Here is an 11,737-nt window from a genome sequence, read left to right on the forward strand (position 1 = left end):
GGGGGAGGGGAAATCCCTCAGCCTGGAAAACAACATGGGACAAAGTGGGGATGATCCTGCTGAGGTTGCGGTGCCTCAAATATTGGAAGAAGAAGTCACCCCATGTGAGTGGCTGGCTGAGGTGCCATCTGTTGAGGAAGTACTGAAGGTGATCCGGAGTCTGAGACCAGGAAAGGCACTGGGCAGAGATGATCTCCCAAGCGAAATGCTGAGGGAGGGTGGCGTTTGTGCACAGACTGCCCTACATGACATCATAACAGCAGTCTGGACCACTGGACAGGTTCCGCAGGATTGGAATGATGCCCTGGTGGTTCCCCTCTTTAAGAAGGGGGACCGCACAGACTGTAACAACTACAGGGGCATCTCACTCCTCAGTGTGCCGGGAAAGGTCCTGGCAAGGATTATTCAACATCGCCTTGCTAGGCACGCTGAGGTTGAGGATTTCAGAGCCCCAATGCGGTTTCAGCAAAGGGCGGTCCTGCACAGATGCCATATTTTTTGTCCGTCTGCTACAGCAGAGGTGTAGGGAATTCCAACAAGATGTACATCTCTGCTTTATTGACCTGGTCAAGGCCTATGATAGCATCAGTAGGTCTGGGCTCTGGGTTGTTCTTTGTGCTTTCGGAGTCCCTGACCCTCTGCTCATAATCATTAAGGGCCTTCATGATAGTCAGCGGGCCCAGGTAAAACTACGTGGCTGGGAGTGGGAGCCATTCTCTGTGTAGTGTCCAGCTCACAGACCTTCGGAGATAGCGTGGAGGCAACACGTTTATTACAACTTTCCCTAATACACACGAAAGGGTATAGCTGCCCCTTTGTCAGCTACCCAAGACCCTGGCTTGGGTCCGGGTCTCGTCTATCGGCAGGTCTTCTCCTGGCATGACGGCTTTCCGGCTTCTCCTCGTCGACAGCCCCCCCTAACCTGTTTGGTGGTCCAGTTTATATTCCAGGCCCAGGGAGCTCTGTCTGCCCCTTTCCACGCCTCCCTTCTCGGGCTTTTTAGAGGGGTCTCGTCTCAGCCCCAGGGCCCCCTACCCTTCAGAGGTTGGCACTGCACGCAGAGCGCAGTGCTCTCCATCATCTTCAGACGATCTCTTCCGGCCCTTGCTAGACCCGGTACTGCGCTCCTCCTGCACCGCTGTTGGCAGTGTGAGCGGCGCGTGTCTTGCCTCACACAGGCCTGCTTAACGTATCCTGCAGTGGTATCCACCGATGCTTTGGGGTACGACAGGGATGTCCTCTGGCTCCCACATTATTTTACATCTATTTCGACCACGTAGTTCGTGAAGCCTTCAATAGTTGTACCGGAGGAATTTCCATCTGGTACAGATACAATGGGAAGCTGATCGATGCCCGGGTGCGGTCAAGGGATGGCTCTCTATTGCTCAACCATGTTATGTATGTCGATGATCTGGTAATTGCTGCTCACTCAGAATATGAGTTGGAGGCGCTGCTACTGAACCTGGAGCTTGTCACTAAGAGGTGGGGCCTTACCATCAGCCCCACCAAAATTAAGCACCTGCTTGGGTATTTTGTACCATCGGACACTCCACCCCCACAACTCCCAATTGGTGATAGGGCAGTTGTGAAGAGAGTGGAGAGTTTCCCATACCTGGGCAGTGTGCTCATGACCGGCTCCGGTTTGACAGCAGAGGTCTCACTCCAAATCAGTCGAGCGGCATTATCTTTCATCGCTTGCGAAACGCTTTGTGGAAGCTACCTGGTCTGTCGCTCCACACAAAGCTTCAGATCTTCTCGGCCACAGTCATTCCCTCCCTTCTCTACACTTGCGAAACGTGGTCCCCCCTAATTGAACATCTTCGCCGGTTAGAAACATTTAGGCTGGCCTGCCTACAATCCATCCTGGGTTTAACCAGGCTGGATTGTGTGAGGAGCTCACAAATCCTTGAAGGATCTGGACAATGTCCCATCGGTGAGCTCCTACGGCAGGCAAGGCTGGGTCATGTAGCCCGCATGCCCAGCCACCGCATAACTTAACAGCTTTTGTTCAGTCGGATAGAGGGGGCTAAACCAGCGCGGCATGGGCTAGAGAATCGATGGAGTAATGTGGTACACGAGGATGTGGAGCTGAGTGGACTTGCCGATGACTGGTACCAGCAGTGTCAAGATTGGCCTCTGTGGAGGAAGCTCATGAAGGATGCTACTGGGCAGTTGGAGGCAGTCGCCCTCCAACAACAACAGAGGGCGGAGGAGCGATGCTCACAACAACGAGTAGAGCGCCGGGTGGCTAAAGCACAGCAAGTTGGCACAGTAGGGGGCACAGGAGGTGCATCAGCAAGCCATCCCAGTCAGTCGACCCTTGGCATCTGGGTCTGCCCCATGACCTCGTGCCAGCGGGTGTTCGACACTTCACGTGGCTTCAACGTGCACATAGCCTGGCACAAGCGTCGTGGTGACGTCACCGCCACTTAGTGGCGAATGGCGGTTGTTGTTGTTGTTCGGCAAGTAGCTAATTCTATAAGAGGGCTCGACCGGAACAGGACACCCATCATTTATAAAACCCTCCCTGCAACCGGCGAGGTGTGCACAGAGACTTCACCCCGAGGAACCGTCTCCGTGAGCCATGGGAAGGCCGCATAACCTCAGGGGGAAGGGGTATTGGGCGTGTGTGCATGGGGCAAGGGGACAATTTTAAGCCATGCTCACACTACGTGCAGAGGGGCCACCGACGAGTAATTTGCACCCTGAACAAAGCGGTTCCCCCTCTAATAGACCAGACCAGGCCATGCCCGTGCCGTCAGAGGTCGCAAATTCGTGGCGCACACCGGTGCACTCGGATGAGGGGGGGAAGTACCCTCCAGGAGGGCGTTGCTCGGAGGAAGTACTGTCCTATACTGGGGACGAGGACACTGAGGAAGAGATGGAAACCCACCAGAGGTGGGGCCATTGAGTTCCCCGCCAGGCCCAGCAGCATGGTAGAGTGTCACGCAATGTGCCCTCGAAAGAGTTGCTAGCAGAGACTAGAGATGATGGCGCACGAGGGCCTGGCAGAGGCAGGAGCTGCCCTGGGCAAGCACCCGCCGTGGCAGCAAGGCAAACCAATTTCCCCTCCCTGCTGATGTAGACTTCGTGTGGCAAATGCAGACACAAATAAAATGACTCAGAGACATGGAGATCTTTAAATCGCCTCTAAGTAGGAGTCGGCAGGTTAAAGGTCAACACGAGTGTGTATCTGGGGTTAAACAAAGACCGTGTAACACTGATCGGTCTGCAGGTTCCTAACGGAGTCATGCAGTCTGGAGAACCTCATCAGAGTTACGGACCAGGCCACATCATGAGCCATGGTCTATCCACCGTTTGAAATGGAGAAAAAAACCCATGGGCGGAGTTTTGGGAAGGGCATCTTTATTCATTTATTTTCAGTAATTACAATTAAGATTAAAAATGATGAAATTATATGCAACCACGATTTCTGATGTGAGGGACAAAGCGAACCAGAACCCAACTGCTCTTCCTTTCCGTGGTATTTGCATACAGTGATTCAAAATGTGCAACCACATTATTTTTCAAGTTTGACAACAGCCTACATGATGAGAGTGGACGCTAACGTGTAAGTGATAATCCACAATGAGCCGTGCGGTTGTAGGAAAATAAACCAAGACGGGAGGACATGATGCTGCTCGGTTTAGTTTACTTAAGAATTTGTTGTTTTGCGAATGTTGGTAAGTGGTAGCTGTTAAAAAAAGTCTAATAATTAGGTTAACACAAAAAACAATTAAGGGTGATGAAATAATAGGTCCTATTTGCAACGTGATTTTAGAACAGGAGTCTTAAAATCACCTTTTTAATAGGACCCGTTATATCATCACCCTGAGTTATTTTTTTTTTAACGTAAACTATATTTGTGATTTCAGATACACTCTAACAATGTAAGTGTAGCTAGTAACAAGTTGTAAATTCCGAAGATAGATCGACCCATTAATAAAAGTATTGAGTATTTCTCTATCATTCTCCTGGCCACGCAGTGCGCTGGGACAACTGAAAATAAAAATGAAAAGGTGCTTGTGTACGGTTTTAAAATTCTGTTTTATGATCGCAGAGACAATGAAGTGTTACACAATGCAGAAATTAACATGCTATGAAGTCCCCTGCCAATCCAAATATATAAGTCAAACTCCGCCTATGAAAAAACCACACGGCTGTTGGCAGGACACGAGAGTGATTAATATTAATTCTGGTTCTTGGAAATGCACAGACTTCCTCATTTCTAGCAACGTGGTTGCAGATAAAAGGTTGGGAGCAGTAGCTTCTTCCAGGAGACTGTGACATCAAGGCTATCTTCTAGCCCTATTTTCATTTTCTCTAACCATCACAAACTTCCTCAACATAAAGGTAATTTACTTTATGCATTGTATCATTTCGGGATGAATATAGCAAACGTACTGTACATGTACTGTACATTTAATCTGTTAACCCAAATGCCTGTTCCACAGCTAATAGAGTTGATGTAGTTGGCTGCTAGAAGGCTGCAATCACAGGAGCCAGATTCATGTCGACTCAAGTGCATTGCCATGAGTTGTTGACTTGAATTCAACGTGAAAATGTTCCATCACCATTGCATTTCAAATTAAGCTTACTCCCCTAAGTCGTGGAGATTGTGTTTGTTAAGTCAATTTAAATTTTAAAAAGCACATATTATTTCCTTTGGCCAACGAAAAACTATCAGAGATTCAGTTGTCTAAGTGAATAAAAAATGTATTTGCTTTGTCTGAGAGTTGGTGAATTTCAGATATCCTGCCTTCAAATTTATATTTGGGGAAGTGCGAAGTTACTTGCTCTATAGTTTGGTGTCCCTAGCCGCTGTCACACAAAGGTGAGTCCTTTATTCGCCACGTGTGCATTCGGTTTCGGTATCTTCCGTGATCTGTGTGGTTGCGGTTATGTACTGCTCATTATTTGCATGGAAGATGAAAGCCGGGCAGTCTGCTCGTAGGTTCACATATCAGTTGTTTGGTAGGCACATTGCTTGGTTGAAGGTGGGGGACATAGACGTGATAGCATAGTACTGTACAACGGTGTTTTTCTGCGTTGCATTCTGCTGACCATAATGTAGCGCTACAGCAGCCTCTAATACTTGTTTCATGCATGGTGGCTGTCACTCCGAGGACTACGCAGGCTCAAATCTGTTTTATGAGGTACGAGCTGGAAGTACCCGGCGTTGCCCGGGCGAAAAAACTTCTCTTAAAAACATACACAGATAATAAGCAATTGTGAAAGCCCGGTGGGCCATTTGTCCATTTCTCCACCAACACAATTCTAAGAGGCTTGCATGAGTCCAAAAAGTTAAAGAAAGTGGGGGGTAAATGGTTCATCTAAAAGGTTAGCGAAAATAGTCGACCCCCCCCTCAAAATATATATATTTACCCCCACGTAGGTATATATACCTACATACCCTACCTACAATAGAGACTCTGTAGTTGTATCTATTGAATGCACAGCAGTATCTACTGAGCCAGTAGTAGCTACTGACTGTACAGTAGTATTTACTGATTGTAGCAGTATTTACTGACCGTAGTGGTATATACTGACTGTTTTAGTATCTACTAACTCTATATAGCAGTATCTACCAACTCGATAGCAGTATCTACTATCACTACAGCAGTGCATACCGATTGTGGTGGTACTTGCTATCACTACAGCAGTATATACCGACTGTGGTGGTACCTGCTATCACTACAGCAGTGCATACTGACTGTGGTGGTACCTGCTATCACTACAGCAGTGCATACCGACTGTGGTGGTACCTGCTATTACAGCAGTGCATACTGACTGTGGTGGTACCTGCTATGATTACAGCAGCACATACTGACTGTGGTGGTACCTGCTATGATTACAGCAGTGCATATCGACTTTGGTGGGACCAGCTTTCACTACAGCAGTGCATACTGACTGTGATGGTATCCTGATATTGCTACAGCAGTGCATACTGACTGTGGTGGTACCTGCTTTCACTATAGCATTGCATACTGACTATGGTGGTACCTGCTATGATTACAGCAGTGCATACTGTGGTGGTACCTGCTATGATTACAGCAGCGCAAACTGACTGTGGTAGTACCTGCTATTATTACAGCAGTGCATACTAACTGTGGTGTAACCTGCTGTAACTACAGCAGTGAATACTGACTGTGGTGGTACCTGCTATTATTACAGCAGTGCATACTGTGGGGGTACCTGCTTTAACTACAGCAGTGCATACTGACTGTGGTGGTACCTGCTATGACGACAGTAGTACATGCTGACTCTATAGCAGTATATATCGACTCTATAGCACAAACTACTAACCTGACAGAATGCCGTGGTGAGGCCTAGTCCCAGCTGGCTGAGGCTGCGGGCTGGGCCGCTAACCCCCCACCACCATCTCCCCACCCCGCACTACAATAATACTATCTAAGCGCTATAATATAAGTATCTACCGACCCTATAGTAGTAAGTGCACACATTGGGGCGCGGGGGGGGAGAAGAGGACATGACATTTTGATGAATTTACCTCAGCGTTTGCATTCTGAACGTGAATGAGAAATCTCCCAACCGTCCACCGATGACGTGTGTGCGTTGCCAGGGGCAACACCCGGGCAGCTTGAGGAGCACGTGGAAATAATTAAATAACGAAAAATCGCACAGAAAATGCTTTTTTAACTAATTGAAAGGTGACGGATGTGAAAAAAATATAGCGCTTGCCCACAACGGGGCTTAGGGCGTGCTGCTTTGCAATTTTTTTCTACATAAACCCCACGGTTTGAGGGCCAAATACTTCGCAAGCGCGCGTGCGCAGACAGACAGATGGACAGACGGACGGACAGACAAAAAATTACTTTTATAGGTTAGATTAGTTATGAAAAATGTATATAGTGCAGTATTTTCATTGTTTAAGTTGTTGCATGTAGTGTACAATGCACTGCATATGTTTGAGACAAATCAAGCATAGCTACTTCTTTTTTTGTTACGCACGTGGTGCCGATCACCGGACTCGTACAGCCTTTGGAGTGGTTTTGCCTGTTGCCTCGAATCAGGCCGGGGGCCGCTGGATAATGTTGGAAGCCGGATAATCGCATCCTGGATAATCGATGATCATCTGTATTATATACTGTACTCACGAGGGCATTCTACTGTAACTCTTACGAGGCAGCGGTGGGAGACGAGGTTGGAGCTGCTACGCTCCCAACCCGGGTCTTAGTGATGCCCCCATTATAAATGTCTGTGGTGAGGTTTCTTTTAGGTTGAGACTGATACTCTATCCTGGTCTCATGGGTGCTCATCTGCCTAAAAGCACTGTAATTTCATTGAAAAAAATCGATAATTTTCAAAAAAATGTATTCGTCATTATCGAATCATTGAAGGTGGAATCTGGTTGGCTCACAGCGTTCGTCACTCTTATTGGGTGAGCGAATGATGGAGGCGGGTACGTTTCCTCGGCCTGTGCTGTTGTGTCTTCTCACTTAGAAACGCTGTTTAGATGTATTTAGATTTAAAACCTAAGCAAGGTCTGCCTGCATTTTTCTCTTACAGATGGCTTTTAAAGTCAAGATAGCCAGAAGAATGCTGATGTGCACTCCTGTAATCCTCTGTGTAATGGGGTTTATAGAAGCGTCATTGAGAGAGATGAATGATCCTGATCCGCACTGCCACTTCCAAGACGAGGGTCGAATCGCAGACTGTTCAGACCGTAGGCTGACACACGTGCCTCGGGGTCTCTCAGCTGATATAACTCACCTCGGCCTGTCCTACAACAACATAGAGGCTCTTGAAGTCGGGGATTTCTCCAGTACTCCGAACCTGCAGGTTCTCTCCGTGTCCTATAACCACATTCAGAAGATACATCCCCAAGCAATGTCCACTTTGAAACGTTTATATTATCTGGATCTCTGCCAGAACAACCTCCCAAAGAAGCCTGGAGAGGCTCTTGCAAGCCTCCAAAACCTGCGAGTTCTCAATATCTCTATGAACAACTACACCTCATTTGCTTTGGGAGAGGACTTCTCCAGAATGTCGAACCTACGAGACCTCACCATCGGAACGTCAAAAACCACAGCACTAAATGCGTCTGACTTCCAAGCACTGGAAAGCGTCCCCCTAAAATACTTGACCTTGAACACTGGTTCACCTCTTTGGGTTTACGAGATTGGGGCTCTTGTCCACTTGGGTTCTCTGGAAAAACTGACCACGAACGTCTCTGTTGACAAGGACCCACTCGTTTTATCAAAAATTTTGACAGACCACAACAAAAACAAAATTAGTGAACTTGAAATACGCAACATGTTGATTTCCCCTCTTCAAAACAGCTCTATCGATTTATTCAGAGGCCTGGACCCCTGTAAATCACTAAAATATTTCAAGCTCCTCAGAACAAACTTTACAGATAAAGAAGTAAGCAATGTTGTTAAAAACCTCTACTTGTCCGAAGTAACCACTGCGGTGTTTCAAAACTGTACATACACTGAAACGGGAATGGTGCATTTTCTAGGAATTAAAAATGTAAGCAGGTTCGCGCCGATCAAGAGAATAGTGATAGACAAGGTATTTCACACAAAAATGGAATATCCAAAGATTGTTATTAATAACACATTGTTTCCAAACATTTCCCAATTAAAGATATCAAACACGGGCATGAACAAAGTACCCTGCTTTCTATTGAAGATCAAGGCTATTCAGCAGCTAGATTTCTCCAGAAACCTTCTCACTGAAAATGGCCTCTGGTGGGACCCTTGCAACTACACGGTGATCCTTCCGGAAGCCACTGAATTGATCATAAGTCATAATTATTTCAAAGATCTCAAAACAATAGCCCAAATGGTATCCCTGATGCCCCGCATCAATTCACTGGACGTGAGTTACAATGGCATTAATTACATCTATGAGTGCAAGTGGCCACCTTCTCTGGAGAGGTTGATCCTCCGTAACAATGAAATCAGTAAAGAGTCTGTAATCTGCACTTCTGCCAGCCTCAAGTTTTTGGACCTCTCCTACTCAAGATTGGAGACATTTCCCAATTACATCTTGACCGATGCAATATCTCTAGAGGAGCTCCATCTCACTGGGAATCTTATTCAGTATATTTCTTCTGATGTACAATCCCGATCTCTACAGGTTCTATATGTGGACTATAATGCTGTGGGCATCATTGGCGAAGGCACTTTCCAGGACCTCCAGCAAATTAAATCAATCACTCTGGGAAACAATCCGTTTTACTGCATATGTGACCTTTACTGGTTCCGACAACATTTTAATAAGACACTTCTAAATGGCTGGCCACACGATTACACATGCAGCTACCCAAAATATCTTGCTGGCAAGAAAATTGATTATTTCAACCCTAATATTTTCAACTGCGACAAAAGAATCGTAATTTCTTTCAGTGTTGTTGTTACAGTGGTCGTCATAGCCCTTGTCATCGGCATTGGTCATTATTTTGATGCCATATGGTACATACGCATGGGTTTCATTTGGGTGTCTGCAAAGAGAAGGAGATACACAATCATTTCAGGAGAAGAGGATCTTCCTTTCCAGTATCACGCATTCATCTCTTACAGCCACCTGGACTCCGAGTGGGTGCAGAACATGTTGGTGCCGACACTTGAGCATTCGAATCCTGACCTGCGGCTCTGCATCCACGAGCGAGACTTCACCCCTGGACATTGGATCGTAGACAACATCATTCAGTGCATCGAGAAGTCGTCCAAGACCCTGTTCGTCCTCTCCAAGAACTTTGTGAACAGTGAGTGGTGTCACTACGAGCTGTACTTTGCGCAGCACCACATGGTGGAGGAGAAGCAAGACTCGCTTGTTCTGCTGCTGCTCGAGCCGCTGCCCAAGAACTCGTTGCCAAGCAAATTCTGCAAACTCCGCCGCCTCCTCAACAACAAGACCTACCTAGAATGGCCGGCAGAGGAGAGCAAGCACACCGTATTCTGGGCCAGCCTCAATGCAGTGCTGCAGTCGAGCCCATACCTGTGACACAATGCAGTGTCATGGGTAACCAGTGGGGTTGATCAAGAGATGTCAAAACCAACAAAACGAAAGCTTATATTTACTGCACATAATAAATAACGTAAATAATAACATGCTTCGTGCGTATTTTCCAATTGCCGACGTTAACACGAGCTGCCACCAACTCCCTACCACCCCCAGCAGCATCACACCCCTTACGGACGACCTTTGTCCGGGAAGGGGCTACACCACCGAAGAGCGGCTCTACACCATTAGAGCGAGACCAGCTGCGCTTGGCCCGCGACTGGAAAATGCTAGCTGACATTGGCCGGAAACTTGTGTTTCCTCCGGAGATCGCAACCACCACCCTAAGACCTGACATGGTGCTCTGGTCCTGTTCGCTCAAGAAGGTCTTCATCATTGAGCTCACAGTACCCTGGGAGGACTCAGTAGATGAGGCTTATGAGCGAAAACATCTGCGCTATGCCGATCTAGCTGCCAAAGCACGGCATCATGGCTGGAACACAGAAGTCCGACCAGTGGAGGTGGGCTGCAGAGGTTTTGTGGCAACATCTACAACCAGACTGCTTAGAGACCTGGGAATTAAGGGCCAGAGCCAGCGTTCGGCAATCAGAGTTGTATCGGAGGCGGCAGAAGGCAGCAGTCAGTGGCTCTGGATGAAGAGGAAAGACCCCAGCTGGGCCCCGACGTGAGAGGGCCAGGAGGTATGCGGTCAACAATGCTTGACTCAGGGAGGAGGACGCCCCTGCCATGCATAGTCCCATGGGTTGTTGGCTATCAACAACAAGGCAACTCCTATGACTATTTGGGAATGGGACGCAAGCGTAGGATTGATCACCCTGTCGCTGGCCGCCTTTGGGGAGGGTGTATAGTGTGAAAGGCCGAAACACCCTAGGAACCAAAGGTACACTACTGACGATGCGCTCCCCAAATTTCACCAGGCTCACTGTTCATGAACTCTTGGAAGTGCTTGCACAAAGGATAGTAACATCTCATCCTGTGTTCTTGGAATCTTATCACGTTTTATTGAAGGGCCTTAATAGCATCAGATCTCAATGAAATTATCAGCCTTGGTCAATACAAAGGCCTCCCCAAGCTTACGCCACTTCACACAGCCCTGCGATGTGACAATCCGCCCAGTGCCTGCGTGCTGATCTAATCGCTCCATGTAATCGGTGGTCATCCTTCCGGTGTGTTCCACATTCCTTGGCTACCACTCTGTTATTATTCTTGACGTGTCCTACAAAAGCCCACTTAATTTGTGTTAACATTTGGGATGTAATTAACCTGCATAGATGCTGTAATCCATGCGTTTACTCTCCATGTAATTCTAAGCACAATTATATCCACGCTTTTTTGCACAAATTTAATATTTCGTGAATGACTGTTTCAGAATCATATCATAGAAGGTAGCACACTCATTAAACATTGAATCTAGTACGTAAATTTGTTTAAGAGTTTCTAATCAATTTACTGCTGAGTTGAAACTAATATTTGGCGGATTAAACGTGTGGACCTTGCTCGTTGGATGTCCTCTATGTTATTCATGATTTTGTTTCTAATAATCTTTTTTTACAATTTATATCTGAGGCTAATATGTCTGTAGCTCTTCCAATCGGTTAATCAATCACGCTGAATAAGGGAAAGATTCAGTAATTATTTCTGATTGCAGTTGTGAATTTTGATAACTTTGTTTCAGAATTTGGTCCTGCTTTTCTGATGTTCACAGATAAACCATCTAGCCCAGAATCTTTCCCTTTTTCATCCT

At 46.9% G+C, this 11,737-nt stretch overlaps 1 protein-coding gene across 1 annotated transcript; it reads left to right on the forward strand.

Annotated features, from left to right (window-relative positions):
• Window positions 1–4,787: 4,787 nt before the first annotated feature.
• On the forward strand, window positions 4,788–10,413 carry LOC144938168 (toll-like receptor 2). Its single transcript, XM_078865934.1, has 2 exons — window positions 4,788–4,834; window positions 7,531–10,413. Exon 2 carries the CDS (start codon window positions 7,531–7,533, stop codon window positions 9,973–9,975), a length of 2,445 nt encoding a protein of 814 aa, XP_078722060.1. The 5' UTR covers window positions 4,788–4,834; the 3' UTR covers window positions 9,976–10,413.
• Window positions 10,414–11,737: the final 1,324 nt, after the last annotated feature.

Source organism: Lampetra fluviatilis, chromosome 2 (genome assembly GCF_964198595.1).
Source record: "Lampetra fluviatilis chromosome 2, kcLamFluv1.1, whole genome shotgun sequence".
Classification (NCBI taxonomy): Eukaryota; Metazoa; Chordata; class Hyperoartia; order Petromyzontiformes; family Petromyzontidae; genus Lampetra; species Lampetra fluviatilis.